At 39.1% G+C, this 22,341-nt stretch overlaps 1 protein-coding gene across 1 annotated transcript; it reads left to right on the forward strand.

The window, feature by feature from the left end:
• The first annotated feature begins 834 nt into the window (after nucleotides 1–834).
• On the forward strand, nucleotides 835–22,341 carry scai (suppressor of cancer cell invasion). Its single transcript, XM_054612836.1, has 17 exons — nucleotides 835–1,055; nucleotides 2,360–2,484; nucleotides 9,476–9,571; nucleotides 9,761–9,847; nucleotides 11,030–11,128; nucleotides 11,723–11,819; nucleotides 12,852–12,950; nucleotides 13,288–13,440; nucleotides 15,464–15,565; nucleotides 16,659–16,760; nucleotides 17,515–17,593; nucleotides 18,435–18,534; nucleotides 18,827–18,908; nucleotides 19,620–19,692; nucleotides 20,370–20,543; nucleotides 21,323–21,423; nucleotides 21,864–22,341. Exons 2-17 carry the CDS (start codon nucleotides 2,378–2,380, stop codon nucleotides 22,008–22,010), a joined length of 1,698 nt encoding a protein of 565 aa, XP_054468811.1. The 5' UTR covers nucleotides 835–1,055; nucleotides 2,360–2,377; the 3' UTR covers nucleotides 22,011–22,341.

Consider the following 22,341-nt stretch of genomic DNA (forward strand, 5'->3'; position numbering starts at 1 on the left):
ACCTGTAAGAGGAGAAAGCCCAAAGACTCTGGGGAAGAAAACAAGTAAGTTACCTAAATTAGTGGGACATGAATACTTACAGAAGGAGAGGAGGAGGAGCTTGATGTATCCTAGGAAGTCCCCTAGCAGTTTGGGCCTATAGAGCATAACTAGGGCTGGTCCTAGAAGAACCTGAGCCAGCCCCAACTATAGGCTTAATCAAAGAGGAAAGTCTCTAGCTTACTCTTAAATGTGTATAGGATGTCTGCCTCCTGGACTATAATTGGAACCTGGTTATACAGAAGAGGAGCTTGATAACTGAAGGCTCTGGGTCCCAATCTATTTTTGGAGATTGTAGAAACCACAAGTAACCCTGCATTCTGGGAGCTCAGCTCTCTAGTGGAGTAATATGGTACTATAAGCTCTTTAAGATATGATGGTGCCTCAATATTAAGGGCTTTGTAGGGGAGAAGAAGGATTTTAAATTGTCTTCTGGAGTTTAGTCAGTGCTAATTCATTTGAGCAACTGTTGAAATCTTTTTGCTTAAAATGTATTATTAATTGCTCACAATTAAATTTTATTTTGATTCACTTTTGTTAATATTCATGTTTGATTATTGCTCTGCCAATAAAACTTGTCTGCTGGAATTACATTCAATATTTTCATTATTCTATTAATAATAGTAAGATTAGTAACTTATTTAAAGATTTGCGTTTTATCAGCGGGAAAGCTTTTATTTTAAAAATGTTGACCCGGAAGTAGCTAGCCAGTTGTAGCGGAGCGGTGCCAGCCGCTGTCCTCCCCCATCCCTCCCCTGCCTCCCCCTGCTTCCTAACCTGTCACAGGACGGCGTCCTTTCATACAGGGTAGCATTTAGGCTTCTACCGACAGCGGCCCCGTCCACGCTGCTGGGGGACACGGCTCGTTGGACGGCGGTCCAGTGTCAGGTACATACAGTGAGATGCCAACAGAGGCGCGTTTCATCTACAGAACTCGTCGTGGCTTTTGCACAGAGCTGTGAGCAGCATCACTGTGGTAACGTCCGCCTGTTCATCATCGCTAGCCGGCTGGCGAGGTAAGGAGAAATGTGAATCACACCAACAGAGGTGGTTAAAGCAGCTGCATCCAGGCTGTGTGACCCGTCTTTACACTAGCTAACGCTGGTTACCTCTGTTATCCACTAATGCATATCCAGATGTTTGTTCTGTTGGGAAGTGAACGGTGGAGTGGCGTTTGGACTAATGTTGCCGATGTTGGGGACGATAGATGGCTAACGTTAGATACAGAGCTGTTCGCTTATAGTGAACGGCCCAATCAAGCTCAGTCTCATTAGTAGCTAAAGTTAATTAGGTAGATGGATTATCCTAGGGTTAACCGAGTCCACTGCTGTGATCATTAGTTGACACTACAGATGAGTTAACTAGCTAACTACCGATATTAAATATAACTAATTATTGAGAAACAATACACCAGCTGATTAATTCCTCGTGCATTTTCATTCATGTGTGTAGTGACATGCTTTTGTGTTGAATGTTTTTTCTCCAGTCACCATCCCGTACGCAAACGTCTCTTTTCACGGTATAGAGAGCTTTCTCTTCATCTGAATGAGAGCTGTTGGTTGTCTAAAGACACATTTATTTTCATTCCTGCATGGAACGTTTCAGCACAATAGATCATTTTAGAACAAAATGACAGTTTGTTACTGAGATAAACATAAGCCATGCAGGTTTTTTTACCACCCTGATAACAGAGAGGTAAGCTGAAGGTTTGAGAGGAGGCCATTCGTTAGACATAGTAACGTTACAGCTTTAGGTTATCCTGCACATGTCGTCTGTCTTCACTCTCTCTATATGAAGGCACACACCATCCCCCATTCATGAAGCTATGTCAGTCATTTCTATGGCACAATCAACTTTCCATTTGCGGCAAATCATTTTTGATAAGACACAGCAATAGTTGGACATTGTGACCTGACTGTGCGATGCCTTGACCTGATTGCACATCCATCTTAGCAAACTGGAAGTTGCAACCACTGTGAGTGAAATCTGGGACATCCCAAGTCAACCTAAAAAAGTTGATCATGTGACGCATTTCCTCCATAGTTTCTTATTTCTATTAATATTTAAGTAGGGCACCAGAAAGACACTCGGATATCTGCATCCAGAAACGTCTGTTTAGTGGTAATAGTTTGGATATCGACATGGTTGAAATGTATTACCTCGTATTAATAAATCACAAGTTCACATTGGAACCAATGGTAGTCTGTTTGGTCTAGTTGCCACTGGTTCCACTGTTTTTAACCACTTATAACTAACCAGTATTTTTTGCAGTATCACTCCTTAGTCAATACAGTATTCATTTATTTTTGTTTGCAATCAGGAGTGTGAAGTCAGTGTCATGACTGGAGCTGAGACTGAGGATGACATTCCATTGGGCGAAAGGAAGACTGTCACAGATTTCTGCTATCTCCTGGACAAGTCCAAACAACTCTTCAATGGGCTACGGTTAGTTTGAACTTACTATGTTGTCTCGTGTCTGCTGGAATGCATTTTGTAAACAAGCAATGACTTGCAGTGACTAGTTGAAGGAAACCGATGCAATGCACATGAACGATATGTATTCACATTGGACAATTTTGCAGCAAAAGTTATACATCCATCACCAACTGTCGGTGTGAGTAGAGGAAGTAGTGTGGCCTTTATGTGAGGGTGTGGAGGTCAGGGGGTGGCGGACTGTGTAGTGCATCCAGCTTCCTTGTGGTAGATTGGAGTTTGTGTCCTGTCACAATCTAACAGTTAAGAAAAAAAAAACCTGTTACCATTAGAGGGGCACCAAATTGATCCTCTGGATCAATATGGATACCAATACTGAGCTTATTAGGAACATTGAGTATCTGCCATGATGTGACAGATCCAGGGCTGGATGATATGGCCAAAACATTTTTCATGATGTTTTTTTATATTGATCTATGTCATTTACCATTGCAATAAATGTAATAAGAATAATTCTCAATTTACATTTTTTTTAACTGTATTTATTGTCTTATATTTATTGTAAATGGACTGTACTTGTAAAGCGCTTTTCCAGTCCTCCGACCACTCAAAGCTCTTTAACACTACAATTCATCATTCACCCATTCACACCCATTCATACACTGGTAGGACAGGAGCTGCCATGTAAGGTGACCCCTGCCCACCATGATCTATCTAATCATTCATACCCATTCATACACCGCAGTAAAAGCCTGCGGGAGCAATTTGGGGTTAAGTGTCTTGCACAAGGACACTTCGACATGGACTAGTGGAGCTGGGGATCAAACCACCGATTTCTGATTGAAGGATGACCCTGCTCTACCACTGAGCCACAGTTGCCCCCACTATTTATAGTGTACAGTACATACAAACCCCTACACACATATACACACACATGTACAGACAAGGTGTAACAACAATAATAACATGAAATGATGAAGAAAATGGATTAATAAAGGATGCATTCCCTTGAATTGCAGGTGGCAATGTCTTACACACACTATGTGCTATGAATCTGTTGTAGGGCTGTCTGCCACTGCTCCTCTTCAATTTCTTTGCTTGTCCTGCCAAGCTAGTTTCAAGTGTTCCATAGTTGTTGTCAATTGTGTGACACCTCATATATTTGATGCACCTCACATATATTTAATGTACCTCTCTTACTGTGTGGATCACACCAAAGTATTTATTCCAGTGAAGACATATGAATATGATGGATTATTGTGTTCTGCTTTATTCAACTTTTAGAACAAATGCTGCCCAACTTTGATGTTACAGAATTACCATTTAGTCCCAATGTGTGCACAGTTCGTTAAGATGGCAGCACTTTACGCTAATTCAAAAACTTAAGTAAGCTCAACTAATTTACTTCTCTCTGGGAAAGTTGGCCCAACCTTTCTACAAGTTGAAATATTACGTTCTCAACCCATTACTGTTGTTGGGTCAGGTAATTATTTATCTCTCAGGGCAAGTCGGCCTTTCTACTAGTCATGGTATAAGTTTAGCTCAACACTTTGCAGTTGGACTTGACGGTCCTTTCATTGTTTCTCTGTAAACAAGTCCCAGAAATGTACACAGAATTAATGGCGAGCAATACAAAAACAATCTAGCTCATAACATGTAGTTTCTGTGTGGATGTGGCAGGTCTGTCTTTATGGAGCTTTTACAGTCGTCTGTACAAGTTTCACTCAGTTTCAACTCATCATTAGGCTCAACTAAGCTTTCAAATTCCCACTGAGCATTTTTCTTCAAAACCAAGAAAAATGTCCATGATTGCCACATGTGTGTACCTCCAGTTCATTGGGTATTAAATGTTGAGAACATAGAGCAGTCCAAACTAAAGAAACACCCCAAAAGCTGTCGCACCGTTTCCCAGGCCCTGAGGACTAATGCACCCTCCAACTCAACAGGAACTTGTTCCAAGGTCTGTCTACTCCTCCAGTTGCTCCAGAAAGACAACTGTCATCCCTCTAGCACGTGTTGATAAACAGTGAAAATCTTTTAAGTTGTTCAACAATGTTGGAGACATTTTAGAGAATACCTTGCCACATAAAGAAGGGACTATCTACAGCTTCAGAAAGTATTTAGACCTTTTCAGTCTTTGCACGTTTTATTGTGTTGCAAATAAAATTTTAAATTGATGAAATTTATATATTTTTCCCGATCACTCTTTACTCTATAACCAATAATGAAAATAAGTATTTGCAAACGCATTTAAAAAAAACTTCAAAATACAACATCAAGTCTGTTAATGGCTTACATTTGGTTGAAATCTTTTGAGTTGTTTTGGCCCCTAAAATGGCAGCAGTCCATAACTAAGTTAATGTCTATAAGGTTCTGTGTGGTACAAACCAGAAAACTCATATAATGTACGTTCAGTGAAATAAAAACATAACATAAGTAAAACTGAAAGTAAAATTGAAAATGTCTATTCTGAGAGTATTTATCACTTACTAAGAGTCGTAGCACGATGCTACTCCAAGATAACCTAGCGTGACTGCCAGCAGCGAACGTCAGCTGTGTGCTGCTCTCCGTCTGGGTGCGTTGGCAGGGGGTTGCTGGGCAGAATTGAGTCAGTAGCTGGAAAGAAATAAACATGTTATCAAATTAGAATTAGCTAAGCCAAGCTAAGTCACCCTCAATACCTTATGGTCAATGTAGAGAAGGACGCAACAACATCACCCAAATAACGCCAGCTTAAGCAAACTCAAGCAATACAGACACATTCTAGCTGTCTAAATGCTTGCACCCTTGTGCCTCACTAGTGATTTTTATTCAGAATTTTGGAAGTTCAACCTTGGCTTGTGTAATAAAGGTCTATAATAAACTGTGTAGCTGAAATACAGACACTCAGGAAAGAAATGTACCACTGAAACCCATTAAAACCGCTCCGCTGTAGCAAACATACGCAATTAAAATATGTGTGCTGGTTGACATGGATGTAAGAGGGTGGGTTGTGTGTGTGTGTGTGTGTGTGTATTTGTGCAGCAGATACAGAAATTATATTTTTCTGAATGTCACAATTCCCTCCTTGCCTTGCCTAAAGTCTAAACCTTGAAGAGCACATTTTTAAAACATTGTTGATCAGCAAGAACGCTAATTGGGAACAATATGCTTGACCTTGAACGTGAGCTTATATCCTAACTATTTTCATGCCTTGGCATTTTGAACTTTTACGTCTTTGTATGGATCATCCTCATCCTTGTGGGAGAGTCACTGACTGACTGATTGGAATTAGAATCCGATTGATACAAATAATACCAGATCAACTTGAAAGGCAAGTTCTTGTTTTATTGACATTTGTAAAAAAAATCTCTCCCCTGTTAATTTGATTTATTTTATTTCACTTTCAATAAGTAACTGAGTTGGATGTAACTAAATCCTCAGGAATCTTTGGTAAATATTTCACAGCCTCAAATGAAACAAGTGACTTTTCTGTTCTACATCTGTATAGAACTGAATTTTAAGTAGTTGAGATAACTCTTCTATGGGACAATTAAGTTTTAGCAAAACCCTATTCAGTCATGTTTTTTTTTATCATTAGTATTATTATTAATAATAACGATACAATAACATTGCTGAAAAGTGAATATTATTGTTATAAATCTTGGAAAAATATACCTTTTTGATCTGGCTTTCATTAACCAGGTTATAAAAGCATTTGTTTTCATATACTATATCCTAAAGGGCAGTGTAAATGTTTTTTGTTGATCTGATTTTTGTTTGTTTGATCTGATTTTTCTGAGAGACATTTAGATCACAACATCTCTATGATTAATGCCATCTTACTTATTTACATGAAGGGGTTAATTATCTGGTTACTATTCATTGGAAACTAAGCCAATTATAAGACAGTTGGATATTGGTTACCTTTGGTACAAAATCCTTGAGCAGCCCTATCCAGAGAAAACCAGTCATAACTTACCTCAAGAAATTTAAAGGGGACTTTATTTATTAAAAAGAAACACATTTGACAGTCAGCTAAATTGAAAAGACAATGGATAGGTCAAGTGTGTGCCTGATCTTTTAGTAGCAAAGCAAGAGGGACAGCAATATAATAAGTGAAAAACCCTCCTTTCTTAGCTGCCTCAAGTAAATCCACAATCTTTTACTTGAGGCAGCTACATTTGTCTGATGCTTGGAGATTGATACACCCTCAAGACAAGGATTATTTATTTCTATCTGCCTCCATTTTTGAAAGGTACCTGGAACATTTAGATGGAGACTGAATCCTACACTTCTAAAACAACCTGAATTCTGTACATTCATAAGAGAACCAATTCACTTCTTTCCTTCTCTCCTCAATTTTCCATTTGGGATGTAGTCATGGAGACAAATCATGTCCTGTATACAAAAGGTCAATAGAAATAACACAAAGCCTAACTTGAAAGTCTTGAATCTGAAAATTGGAGAGCTCCAACTAAAGACTTGTACAGAGAATTGTCCTATCTCAAAATACATGCTATGAATACATACCAAGTGTAACCAAACTGAAATGAACGCTCAGCATGGACGGCATGGTGAACCAAAGAGACCAGCTCTTGGGAAGATAAGCCTAAGTAGTATGACAGTATGACATAATCATACAGTCAGGTCCATAAATATTTGGACATTGACACAATTTTCATCATTTTGGCTCTGTACACAACCACAATGGATTTGAAATGAAACAATCAAGATGTGCTTTGATTGCAGACTTTCAGCTTCAATTTGAGGGTATTTACATCCAAATCAGGTGAACGGTGTAGGAATTACAAGACATTTTATACGTGGTCCCTCCGTTTTGAAGGGACCAAAAGTAATTGGACAATTGGCTGATCAGCTGTTCCATGGCCAGGTGTGTGTTATTCCCTCATTATTTCATTAACAAGGAGCAGATAAAAGGTCTAGAGTTAATTTCAAGTGTGGGATTTGCATTTGGAATCTGTTGCTGTCAATTCTCAATATGAAGTCCAAAGAGCTGTCGCTATCAGTGAAGCAAGCCATCATTAGGCTGAATAATCAAAACAAACCCATCAGAGAGATAGCAAAAACATTAGGTGTGGCCAAATTCACTGTTTGGTACATTCTTAAAAAGAAAGAAAGCACTGGTGAGCTCAGCAACACCAAAAGACCCGGAAGACCAAGGAAAACAACTGTGGTTGATGACCGAAGAATTCTCTACCAGGTGAAGAAAAACCCCTTCACAACAGTTGGCCGGATCAAGAACACTCTCCAGGAGGTAGGCGTATCTGTGTCAAAGTCAACAATCAAGAGAAGACTTCACCAGAGTAAATACAGAGGGTTCACCACAAGATGTAAACCATTGGTGAGCCTCAAAAACAGGAAGACCAGATGAGAGTTTGCCAAAAAACATCTAAAAAAGCCTGTACAGTTCTGGTACAACATCCTATGGACAGATGAGGCAAAGATCAACTTGTACCAGAATGATGGAAAGAGAAGAGTATGGAGAAGGGAAGGAACTGCTCATGATCCAAAGCATACCACCTCATCAGTGAAGCATGGTGGTGGTAGTGTTATGGCATGGGCATGTATGGCTGCCAATGGAACTGGTTCCCTCGTATTTATTGATGATGTGACTGCTGACAAAAGCAGCAGGATGAATTCTGAAGTGTGTCGGGCAATATTATCTGCTCATATTCAGCCAAATGCTTCAAAACTCATTGGACGGCGCATCACAGTGCAGATGGACAATGACCCGAAGCATACTGCAAACGCAACCAAAGAGTTTATCAAGGCAAAGAAGTGGAATGTTCTGCAATGGCCAAGTCAATCACCTGACATAAATCCAATTGAGCATGCATTTCACTTGCTGAAGACAAAGCTGAAGGGAAACTGCCCAAGGAACAAGCAGGATCTGAAGACAGTTGCAGTAGAGGCCTGGCAGAGCATCACCAGTGATGAAACCCAGCGTCTGGTGATGTCTATGGGTTCCAGACTTCAGGCTGTCATTGACCGATGCTGCGTTCTCTCGTCATATTTAAATGACTTGATCATCAGCTCAAAGCACACCTTTTTAAAGGACTCACTAAGTCACACTATTTGAAGTGACTGAAATTTTGAAACCCCATTTCTGTTATTTTCATTGAATTCTGCTTGTGCATAATTATCTACAGAGCTTTTCTCTTACCATACTGTAATTGTTTTAATAATGGGGCAGACCCTTAATCAGTAGTATTTCTGTTTAACAGAATACAGAAAGATACTTAACAATTTTGACAACTTTTTAATCGAAAATATTCAAAACATTCACTGGTTCCAGCTTTTTAAATGTGAGAATTTACTGCTCTTTGATGTAATTGTAAACTGATTATCTTTTGGCTTTGGTCAGAAAAAATACGATTTTTGAGACCGATCTTATGCTCTGGAAAATGTGATGGGTATTTTCACAATAATTAAAAAAAGGTTGATGGATTAATCAAAGTTCAAAATATAATGCTCGCATGGAAAGAGTGTGGCAAAGTGAAAGGTGTCTCTGGTAGAGATGGACGTACAGAAAATGACCCCTGAATCTGCAGTTCCCATCGACTTTATAGGGTTTCAGCTTACTGTGAAGCTATCCACTTTACCATGTGGACAGAAACACGACTCCAAATGAATGATGATGTTGCTCCACATCATCCATTGCATCCCTAGCAGCCTTCGCCTCCAGTGGTTACCAATAGTGAAGCCTGTTAGAGAGCAAAGTATGTCCGAAATAGAAATAGCAAGAAATAGAAACAGCAGTTACAGGATGTAATGACAGAACTGGAAATTGGTCTTGAGTTCTACGAAGGGCAAAATGGGCATTTTATTTGAAAGCATTCCCATTCATGTACAAATTATTGCATACCTTTGTTTCCCTATATTCCCGTATTTGAGAGTTGCTTTAATTGCAGTCTGGTTGATTGGAGATTGTTTAAAGATGTTATGTATGTGACAGTGTCTCTTTTCTCTCCTCTTACCGTTGTGGTGCTATTTGCTGCAGGGACCTGCCTCAGTATGGACACAAGCAGTGGCAGTCCTACTTTGGACGGACTTTTGACGTCTACACTAAGCTGTGGAAATTTCAGCAGCAGCACAGGTTATTTCCATCTCTTATTGTGTTCCCTGTTAGAATAGGTGGATGGAGAGTGCCGTGCTCCATGTATGTGGTTCAGGGTCGAATCAGCTGTCAAACTGAGAGTTGTGTTATGATTCATCAGAACGAGGGGAAATATTACAGATGGGATTACAAACAACACTTTTAAAACTTGTTTTGGTTTACTGACAGGCAGGTCCTGGACAGTCGCTATGGCTTGAAGAGATGGCAGATTGGGGAAGTTGCATCCAAAATTGGACAGCTTTACTACCACTACTAGTAAGTCAAACTATGTCTCCACCAAGGGTTTTCTCTGTCACACAGTTGCCTGTTCCTAAACTGTTATTGATTGTAATTACTGAATACATTACCTTAATATGATTTAATGATTTATTCTCTAATCGTCCATTACTCCAGTTTATATAGAATTAAAACAATTATTTAAAAACAAGGTATGGCACAGATAATTGAGGTACTTTCTTTGATTAAAAAATAGTGCACTGTGGTGTTGCATCAAATTCATTGATATTCATTAAAGTTTGAGAACTTTCTTATAAATTTATGATTAAACACGCACAAAAATGTGCTTATTTTCGTAAAACACAGAAGAAAAAAATATGAAAACGAAAACCATAAAATTTGGAGAAAAGAAAATGGAATCTAGTAATAATTAAAACCAATTTCATTGGGCCCCACCTACTGTAGGCTATCATATTCTCTTATCTAATATCTCTGTGAGTTCATGTCCCCTTGACGAGTTTCATACAAGTCTCGGACTGCTTTGCCTTAGCAAGATGTCTTTACCATTCATGTAAAGCCCTTTCCTCTTTATTTCTATCACAATATAATGCTGCTCTAATGACATTTTCTTGGTAGATGAATTATTATTAATGTCTTTTATTTAATTTCCTCTAAGACCAATACTGCCACAGCTTAACTTTCTATATAATCAGGAGTTGAAGCTCTGCTGTGTGAAAGCCTTCTTTTTACTCTTTGGTAACCTTTTTGTGAATGAAATCTGCTCACAAACTGAGCGGGACAGGCCAAATCCTATGGGATTTCAGGGGCGTAGATTTTGCTGATGATATCTCACAAACCCTCAATTCCTCATGAACAAGTGTCAATTATCAAGCTGAATATAGCGATTCAAGCCAAGTTTGTGCACTGAAGAGAGTTTGGTGAAACACTCGTAAAAGTAAGAGAGGTTTAGGATAAGTAGACGGTAATGTTCTTGCATGATGCCCATTGTAGTAAGTGCAAAGCAATAAGTTTTGGGCGCTGGGACTGTCCAAGCGGACCTGCTCCTTTGGGTCATGTATGTGCAGCAGTGCTGAATGGCTTATTGAATTTAGATAACAAGGTGGAGTGATTAATAAATCCACTCTCAGGCTGAAGTGTATTGAAATGTGCTCCCCTCCAGAGATGGTAACACACCTTCTACTTTCTCATCCCGACTGACAGCCTTCGTACCTCAGAAACAAGTTACCTGAATGAGGCCTTTTCGTTCTACTCAGCCATCCGTCAGCGCTCCTACTACTTTCAGGTCAACAAAGAGGACAGGTTAGTTCCAAAAATCTTTTTCTTAAAATGTTGTGAGTTGCAATTTCAGGAAGTAAATGCCTTTGCTTTGTATATAATACATTCCTTGGACATTTACTTTATTAAAGATTTCTCTTGTTTTCATCCTTTTTCAAAAACTGAGCCAAATATCATTTTTCTTAATCCATACATTACTGATATGTGCAGCGAATTTAGGGTCTATGGTCTAGTTTTAAAGGATAGGGCTGGCTATATTATATATATTTGTTATTGTCAACCAATCCTACCAAAAGACCATCTTTCAAGACTTTCTGACTTTCCCCAGTCAGTAAGTGACTCTCAGCCACAAGCATATTGGTTTCTATTGAAGAAGTAAATCTTTAAAAAATAAAAATATAAAAGTTAGGTTTTGATAAGCTGTTTTCTTTAACAGCTGGGCATTGTAGTTTTAAGTGAATGTGACTCAAATGGGAAAATATTGCATTAGTTGGGGACTATTTTTAGCAGTGAAATAATCCACATTTGTTGATTTGGTAAGTATTTGGAGCAACAGCGTGGCTTATTAATGTATTTTAACTTCACAAGTTCATATTGTCTTCTCTTATCTCTTATCAGGCCAGAATTAGTAGTGAAGAAGCTTCGATATTATGCTCGCTACATAGTCGTCTGTTTACTGCTGAACAAGATGGACCTAGTCAAAGTTTTGGTGAAGGTATGGAAGTTCTTTTTAATACAGTACAATGACTTATCAAAACTTTTGCACCCCTGGTTTTCTGAGCATGAAGCCATCTCCTGCACCCTTATACCTCATTTACCATTTAAAGCATTCATCTCAGTGTCTGGCTATGGGACACGGACAGCAAAGAGATGTCAGGAAGTGAGTGGAAGATTGGGATTGACATGCAACAAAGCAAACACAAACCGGGGACATTGTGTTTAGTGGTTGGGGCCCCAACCCCTAGGCCACCAGGAGTATTAGAAATTAGAGCACTCCTGTATATTTTCAAATAAGAAATATCATTTATCCTTTGAGGCATTTTCATAATTCATTAAATTGACAATTAGAGTTATTGGTGCAGTTTAAGCTTTTCCCATTAGTTCAGCTCTCTGTCGGCCTGAAGGTCCATCCATCGGTGCCTAGATCCTGGGGTTATAATTTGCCTTAAAATATTAATTTGCATATACTGCCATACTTAAAATTGTCCACTTAGAGTGCTATTGCCATCACAACTTGGAGTGCATTGGGAGTGCACTCTCTTAATAGCCTACTCTTCTCACTCATGGTTAGAACTTCGTAACACAACAATAAATAACCCACAACTAACTCTTTTTTACAGCATAAAACACCCCGCCACACATCAATTTGTGACACAAACAATTTGTAAAGCTAATAAGTGTTAATTTACAAATTGACATATCTGAATGTTATGGTGGGTAATGTTATAGCTGCTGTCTCCACTGCGCATTCAAGAACGGAAAAGAGATGGTGGAAAATGACACCGGAGAAATACACTAGGAGATTCAACAAAACAACCGTTTTATTCTGAGAATACGTGTGGAGAGAATCCTTTAGTGAGAAACCAAAATGAATGCACTGGCTTTACAAACAAAAACTCAACTTTCCCCTTTTCAGAATACTGGGACAAGTGAGACCTATTATGAGACCTATTTTATGAATTGAAAAAAGTGTATTTTTAAATTGGCATGACCTTCATGGAACCTCATTTCTGTCTGCTACCTGCAGGAGTTATCTGAGGAAATTGAAGATTACACACAGCGATTCAACACAGAGGACCAATTGGAATGGAACCTGGTTCTCCAGGAAGTGGCTGCTTTTGTAGAGGTAACTAACCCTCCATATGTAGCACAACACATTAGTTCTTTCAATGTTTCCTATATCAATGTCCATAATGCAAGTTGCAAATCTTTTTGATTAGATTGTCCTGAGGTCCACTGAGTCCTTGATGTATCTTATAAAAATATAGTAACAACCCATACTTGTGTGACAGAGAAATTTAGAGTTTAGCTTAGTTACTTACATTAAAACGGTAATGCAACATTTCATCTCTCTGGACTGAGAGCAGGAAATTAAAATAGTCGCTTTTGTTACTTGTCCGCTGACTGTTTCATTGGATCAGCTGTGGCTCACTGTCATTTCTCTTTTTTTTTTTTTTAAACAGGCAGATCCAGTGGTAGTTCTGAATGACAACAATTCTGTTGCTGTCACCAGCAATCGTCTGCAGGAGGGAAATGTGCCTCCTCTAGAACAAGGCATGGTGGTTGGGCAGCTCGTCCTTGCAGATGCACTAATCATCGGAAACTGTAACAACCAGGTTTTAACCCACTAATTCTAATTTTTAGTTCCCAAACAAATCACACACATCAACACAGTTGCCGACCGGTCTTATTAAAAAAACAAAACTCTCAAACAAACAATATCAAACTCACCTTTTCATGATAGAACTTACTAGTATTACCTTAGCTCTGTTGTCTCTGATGTTTCATCTTACATTGCTCTTGAATGATAGTTTCAGTACTGTATTGACAAAGTATATCTGTCAACTGTCTAAACCAATTTTTGATAGATATGCATGCCCTAATAGATTCATGGTGCATGCTATGTCATTCAGTTAAATTCTCAATGTGTACAGAATGAAAAACAAAACATACTGTTCCACAAAGGGTTAAAGTCTGGGTAAAGTCTAATCTGACATAAATTTTTAAACACATTGTACTTGTTGGTTGACAATTGTTTTAAAAATGTGGAACGATTGTGATCTATCTTACTATATGGGCTGGTTTGGTTCAGCAGATCATCTGTTTCCATCTAGTTGGTAACCCAATCCAGTATGGAAATCCGATTTTATGGATCATAGCGTCTGACGGGAATAAATGTTTTGTTTGTGGGAGGACACCTACGCAAACACCTGCAGAACAGGTTGACGCCACACAGAGACTCAGAGGCCAGCCTAGACAATCCCTGGTCTGGGATTGAATCTGGGTCCTTCCTGCTGTGATGCGACTTTGCTAACCACTGCACCACCGGGGCGCCCCAAAACACTGTCAACTCTAAAGTACTGAATGGTCGAGGTAGATCGTTGAACAGCTTTTCACCATGTCTTTGTTAAGGGTTGTTGGGGCAGGCCTGAAATCATGGCTCGATGTAGCACTGGAGCCATGACCCCGCCCGTAACTCTATATGACAACTAGAGACATAGCATCAGTAATACTACAGCTCGGCCGCTGGAAGTCTGTTGTGCTCAAGCTCTGCCCATAGAGCAATACATGTTAACATTCTGCTAAAGTAGCATGCAGCAGTAAGATGGCCGACATGCGGTATATACTGTAACTGTTCATATGTAATCAGCACTCACCCAGGACTGGGCATGGTTTAAGACCTTCAGTGAGGACACGCCCGCCATCATTTTCACAATTAGCTTGACAACTTCTACAATTCAGAACTTGCTAGAGAATTTTCCCACTCCAACTGCAGCGTCAGTGCTAATGCTAGCTGTGTCCAGGGGGACATCTTCATCACACCACACAGTGTAACATCACCTGTACTAGAAAGTGTTCTGTGTTCCAGTGACTGTCATGTCTCATTAACAGCAAGACTTCATGTCAGACCATTTCCTCTTGTTTCATGTTGCCCTGGCATTGACCGCTGTAGTGATATTTTCTCTGCTTAATGGCCGTGATGGACAAGAACACTTAACTTCATAAACACTGTACATTTAGTTTATGCGACAAGTTACTTTTGTGGATTTTTCCAGAGTCATGCTTCACTTTCCACATGAATCTCCTTCAATTGGCCCCTGAAATGTTTGAGGCGGTTGTGGAAGGGAAGCACCTGTACAGTGAGCCTGTGTTCAGGGCATTCGGCTGTACAAACCTGGATGTGTCCGGACAGTTAAACTAAACTAATACATGTTCTTGCATACATGGGAAGTAGCACCCTGCTGGCTCTGTTTCCAAACGTATATGGTTTATTTCCCTAGAACACAGTAAGGTGTTATTTCATTGTTCCAACATGTCTCTGACTTATTTATTCTCTCACAACTGCTGAAGTAGAACACATGCTCTCCATCTCCTGCTTTGGGAGGTGCTACTTGTAGTTGAAGTGCTGACCAAAAACTTTAAATCCCTAAAACTGATGATTTTGCATGTAATCTTTGCAAAGTTGCTAGAATTGCAGCCCTGATTTGTCTTTGTCATATTGGCAACCTGCAAAAAAATGTTGTGCACTACAAAAACTGAGCTTTGTGCCATCTGTAAAAACACAATGCCTAAATGACAAATTCTTCACAAATCTCTAAATGGTAAGGTAATGTCAGAGTTTTTCTCTTCCTTTTTCAGGTGAAGTTCAGTGAGTTAACCATCGATATGTTCCGCATGCTTCAAGCTTTGGAGAGGGAACCAGTAAACCTGGCAACACAGTCCTCAAAACAAGGAACGCTGGTGAGTGTCATGTATGAAGCTATCGTACTTGAGTGTTTTGGGCAAAATAAGGTTTTACAATATTAAGAGAAAAGCATCAGCTGCTGTGGAACATGGTTCTTAATTCCTGTTTCATTTTTGCGCAAATAAAATGAGTCAAGATTCAGAGCATTATTTTCCGATCAAGGCCACTGTGAACATGTTATGTCTCGTAAATTATGCAGTCTCCCTCAGGACCAATCAGTAGCAAACACCTGTATGTCACCATGTTTTGTCCTGTTATAGCAGCCCTGTAATCCTGCTACGATTGAGTGCTGAGTGAGATGCGTCATTCTGTCAAGAGTTGCATTTATCTCCACCTGTGGTGGTTCCCACTACCCATAACAAATACCTGATGGACCGAGTAAACCTGACTAAACCCAAATATAAATCGTGAGTGTCTCCTGATCGCCTGCAGCTCCCGATATCTCTGAAACTGCTCATCCTGCAGACAAACACGTCCAAATTTGAGATCAGTGAAAGTTAAAAGGAAGTCTGTTTAAAAGGCGCTAAAAGCAGTCGCTCAAAGCGTCCAACAAAAAGCCACACAAGTCCGCAATGCAGTGACAGATTCAAAGAATCAGAGAGAGTTATACCGCATTCATTGAGAATAGCTTAAATTTCATGATTAAAAAAAACGGAACTGAAAGCATATAATTTAATGATTTGTTATGGACACAAATTTGGCTAAGTGACAGGCTTATATTAAATTAAAAACGACATATGTTTTTTATGTTTGTCCTTTTTAATGTGAAAAAAATTCTGAATGTGCCTATTTGGGAATAAAACTGTTAATTGATTTTTAATGCTACCTTTTGGTATTTCTATTCAATGCTTTAAAAAAAATTATTTGGGGGCTTTTCCAAACAAATATTGAACATGTGATTGTATGTGAATAAATAAGCAAATGTATATATTTCTGCCAACCTTAAAGTCTTCTGCTACCCACGGATATTTCACTAAATCCCTACTGGTTTACACATAATTGGCTCCTAGCAGACTGGTTACCCTGCTGTACATAAAGTAAACTGGAACTGAGATATCACCAGTAATTCTATTGGTCATTTTTCCAAAGGAACCCAATGAGAAGCCGGCTAAAAGAGAAAACCCTCACAAGTATCTTCTGTACAAGCCAACATTCAGCCAGCTTTTTACCTTCTTGTCTGCCTCCTTTAAGGTCAGTATTCAACTTAATCAAAAGTAACCCATTGTGTGTGTGTGTGTGTATGTGTATATATGTGTGTATGTATGTGTGTATATATACGGTATATGTGTGTGTATGTATGTGTGTATATGTTTTTTATATCATATTGTAGTGTTTTTGGTCTTTTAACATTTGTACTTATTTAATATTGTTTACTGTGTGATTACTTACTTAGTATACCTTATTTGATCTTGTTTTTTAACTGTCTCTTGTTTGCATTATCCACTCTGCTGTTGTAATCTTGCAAATTTCCTGAGTGTACATTAATGCGAACAAAATGAACTTTTTTCGATTTTTAAATGGCTGCAATGAAACAAAGAGTGAAAAATTTAAAGGGGTCTGAATACTTTCCGTACCCACTGTATATGTGTGTGTATGTATGTGTGTATATGTTTTTTATATCATATTGTAGTGTTTTTGGTCTTTTAACATTTGTACACTGTGTGATTACCTTAGTATACCTTATTTGATCTTGTTTTTTAACTGTCTCTTGTTTGCATTATCCACTCTGCTGTTGTAATCTTGCAAATTTCCCCACTGCGGGACTAATAAAGGATTATCTTATTTTATCATACCTTCGTTGTATTGATGTTACACAGAATTCCATCTACTGACTCATAATCTGGACCCATATTTTGTTAGTTTTCTTCTGCACCCCCTACCCATGATTTTATCTTCTGCTTTGATCTAATGATTTCATGTCAGCATCTTTTTTTTTTCCCCTCAGGAGTTGCCTTCCAACAGCGTTCTGCTTGTCTACCTGTCAGCGACCGGAGTCTTCCCTACTGGCAATTCAGAGTATGAAGGTACCATGCTAAAAGTTCGACCCCACATAATCTTCTTAAAATCATCTAGACTTTTTATGAAAAATAGACCTGCCACCAAACTATTTACATTGTTTTAAAATAAATTAATATGTATTCATTCATATTATATAATATAATATTATACATTGGTAATTTAACTGGTGAAAGTTGTCTAGCGAAAGTTGTCGAAGTACGATCATTGTCTTAATTTACAGCCTCTAAGCCATTAGATGTTCACGTTGGGCTGTTTAAATCTGAAAAACACTGTTTACATGTGTAAAGCACGTTTTGCACTGTGGAACTTATAAAGTAAGCAGCAGAATTCCATTTCTGTTCTTGTTAAATGAGATTACAGAGAAAAGCGAAACGTCCCTCGCAGTAATGATGATCATTCATAAAGACTAAAACTTAAGTTTTAAATGTTTTAATTCGGCCAGAGATGCACACTGATATCATAACTATTTAACTTCACACCTACGGGCAATTTAGAGTCTACAATTAACATAAGCTGCATGTCCGGGCTGTCCCGGGCTCCTCTTGCTGTGAGGCGACAGTGCTAGCCACCACACCACCGTGCCCTGAAAAAAAACCCCATTATTATAGTTAAAGCTATGGGGATAATCAACATATGTTTGACCCAGAGCCTTTGCTGCTTATTCAAGTGTTGATAGTTATATTTGGTGCACCTTCTCATACATCAACATCCAGTCTTTGAGAAGCAGACATCCACAATGCTTACCAATGTAGTGTAGAGTTGCAGTGAATTTATGATCTATGTGTCACAATCAATAATCTATTCAAGTTGAAGCAATACAGCTTGATCTTTGACCGTTTCCTGTAGGACCATATGATTTTGGAGGAGTTCTCACAAATACAAATCGAGATGTGGTGAATGGAGAAACGGTGCAGAAGAGGAATCAGGCCCAGAAAGAAATGCACTGGTGATTATTGATTTGTCTAATATATTTATTAGCATTTTTTCAATGTGTTTATTTAACATTTTAGAAAGAAGAATGCATCCTGTGTGTTCAGACCTAACCTAAAAGGAACATCAGTTTGCTTGTTGTGGCTAGTGACAAATTACATCATATGACTAATTTTGTCTGCTGCCTAATTCTCTGTTTTAATTAATTAATAATAAGCTCAGAATCTCTAGCCATGTGTACAGCTCACAGTAGACTTGTTGGGACAGAAATGTAACCTCCTGACATGAACTTGTTTGTGATGTTGCAGCCTTCATCCAGGGGACTTATTCCCTTTCACCAGGAAGCCACTTTTTGTCATCGTGGATTCTTCAAACAGCACAGCCTACAAGGTATGTAAGTTGGTGAAGTACCCTGAAAAGAACCACATCTGTATCAGAAGTTTGCAAACTGTGAGGGAGAGTTGTATGGGCAGAGAAATGAGAGACAGAGAGACTGTGAGATGAGAGGGAGAGGTGCGACAGGCAGTTAGTGATTGGAGTCAGGCTGTTGATTCAGCTGCTCACCAACGCCCTGTTCACGGAGGCAGTCATAAAACACTCATCCAAGAAGGTGAGTCGAAAATTCTTTCTCAGTCAAATCGGAACAAACAGACATGATACACTATTTTTAAATTCAGTGGGATTTACACTTTCCGAGGATGTCATAATCTTCGTATGTTCCTTGTGAATGAACGTCCATAAATCCTCTCATAACTTGCAGGACTTGCCTGAGAATCATACATTTTTCTAAAGTATTAAAATATTCAATTTATAGTTGTCTGGACATTCATGGGTACACTGCATACAAGAAATGCTAATGACAAATTCAGCATACTTTTAATGTTTTGACAAAATATAAACAACTGTAGTGGAACTTGCTGACTTTATGGCAACTTTATACTCCCTGTTTACATCCCCCAAAACCTCCAAATGATGGGAATAATAACCTGTTTAATGTCATTCTAAATGTTTTTTGACAATTGTTAACCTGTTGTGTATATGGATCACACCGTATATTCTTATAACTAATATGACTTTTCTGTCTTTTCTTTATCCTAATAGCATTTCACAAATCTTTTTGGCCAGCCTCTGGTGTGCCTACTATCACCTACAGTATATCCCAAGAGTGTGCAAGGTGTGTGTCACTCTAGAGCAACAGTTCATTAAATGGTGATATTCACAAATTTACAGTTTGTTTGTTTTTAAAGCTCAGAAAAACAGCTGGTCACTTTAGTTTTTAATCAAACACTACTCAGACAGGAGGAAGTAGAGCGTTTGTTGGGGACTATTTTCAGCAGCGGATGAATCCACATGTGTTGCTCTAGTGAGTATTTGTAGCAGCAGGACGGTGTATGTGGGTCTTAATAAACTACAGTGTGTGTGTGTTTCTGTGTTGATGGTGAAGAAGGAACATGTCACCATGACAACAGTGAGGCTCATTGATGTGTTTTAATGGAGCTCTATGGACAGAGGAAGAAGAGACATCCACACACTCTACTTGTTAGTAGATGCTGTTGGTTTGGCTCTTTTCATAGGTTTTGTTGACATTAAGTATATAGAATAACGCCAGGCATCTGCTTTAAGTTGACAAAAAGCTGCAGTTATCTATTAACTGGCAGTTTGACAGAATTTGAATTAGATACCAAATCTCTGATATCTATTAGCCTAAATCTTGTTTTTTTTAGGTCTTTAAATTCCAGTGTGTATGACTTTTAAGATGTACTCATGCTTCCTGAAAACCTGTGTTGTTAAATGTGTTTATGTGAACACGCGTCTCACTTCTAACCTGTGCCACATCTGTGCTTACCTCAGATCAGTCTCAGCGAGGGAGTCTCTTCACTCTGTTCCTCTACAGTCCACTCCTGGCTTTCTCCTCTGTGTGCGGCTTAAACAGTGTGCAGCGTGGCCTGTGGGAAAGGGCTCAAGAGTTTCTGCGTAAAGTCTACCGGGACATTGGGCAGATGATTACTCGATCACGGACCATAGGTAGCACACCTCCCATTCATTTTCATAACATAAGTGCAGACATAACAGCATAGGGTGGATCGTGATGAATGTGTATTACTTGTTTTTAATTCCTTTTATTTTTCAAATCAAACATACTAACGGTCAGGTTAAAAGTAATTTAAATGAATGTCCACGGTTCGTGTCCTGCAGGTACCTTGTTTTCATGTCACTTCACATCTCTCTCTCTCTCTCCCCCCTTGACTTTTTATCACCCCTATGTCAACTCCATCATAAAGGCAAAAGAATGTCTCTTTAAAAAAAAAAAGGAGTGGTTATGGTTAAGGGCGTAAGATAGTTCTGAAGGATCATCCCAAATGGGTTATGGCATTGTTAAACTCTGTCATGAGTCTGGGTACAGGAGTATGCTATTGGTTTCCCTATTGCCAAGTGTGAGTAGAGGAGTGGCCCGTCTAATGTTTAAATGCAGAGGTCAAATTTAATGTATATAATGTATTTGATAATTAGAAAAAAGTTTAGTTTTTTTTACTGGGTAAGTATCTGACAGAGAAGCGAGGAAGAAGGCAAACGCACTCCCTGTTCAGTGTTTTCCTTCATCTAATACCTGATAGGAAGCTCGGCATTCCTGTGGGAAGTCTTGCGTTGTGGAGGATGCAGAAAAGTCTTTTCAATAGATCAGAGGTTCTTTTTAGTTTTATTCACAGTTAAGAGCTAGCATTAAAGTACAAATAAATACTAAAATAAGCCTCAACTTAACAAGGTGCCCACCAAAATGTTGTGTTTTTTCACTGTCTCTGCAGATCAAGCCTTTTTGCAATTCTTTGGTGACGAGTTCCTCCGGCTGTTGCTGATCCGCTTTGTGTTCTGCTCAGCTGCACTGAGACTGCATAAACTCTTCCGGGTGAGTCTCTGCTGCTGTGGTTTTCTTTAGAAAGTTGCATTGTTTATTTGAATGCCAAAAATGTACTGTAAGAGCCCAGTACTCAGGCTTGTGGTCTTTAACACGCATTCATGCACCATCGGGCACATAGCACACAAAGTCTGTCCCACTTCTGAGAAATGCCAACACACAACACACTCGATGCACACTTCAGAACGTCTATTCAGAGCTAAGTCTACTGCACCACACCAGTGAAGCTGCTACTGGTAACACACCTGAAAGCTGGTTGGCTGACCACCATCACTGTGCTTCAGTAGGATAAATATATGAGAAACACTGTATTTGCGGACCCCCAAGCCTGTACAATTACACACTGACCACTGTCCACAGTGAAACACTAAACAATTCTTGGCAGCTCGTTAAGACAGTGATATTTGAGTCGGAGGTGTTTGTGCTTGCAGGAGTCCCAGAGCTTCCCGGAGTCGTACCCTGAGCTCCCTAAACAGGACACAGTGGAGAGCAGCCTTTTACAGAAGCATATTTTGGAGCTGGCCACTATGCTGGACGTGCAGAGCCTATTTTGGGATGATCCACTGGAAGCCTACTAACATCTTTGCACAGGGCAAAATGGCATTCATGTACATACAGACTCAACTGCCAGGGCCCTCATAGTCCCTTTTCTTTTTTTTTTTTCTTTTTTTAACAGGTAATGAAATTACTGATTAAGCACATACAAGCTCATGTCACGCATTTTACTGTTACTTGTGGAAGAAAATGTATGTGCATGTCATGTAGATAAGTTTATTATAAATTCCCCTTCATGAGTCTCAGCGGCTTCCTCCTAAATGTAATCAGCGTCATGTGACATAAGAGTAAACTGATTGAGGGGCTGCATAGAACTGTCCTACTCACCAATCCAATCCAAATGTGAGGTTAAAA

The sequence above is a fragment of the Anoplopoma fimbria genome, chromosome 14 (assembly GCF_027596085.1).
Source record: "Anoplopoma fimbria isolate UVic2021 breed Golden Eagle Sablefish chromosome 14, Afim_UVic_2022, whole genome shotgun sequence".
Lineage (NCBI taxonomy): Eukaryota > Metazoa > Chordata > Actinopteri > Perciformes > Anoplopomatidae > Anoplopoma > Anoplopoma fimbria.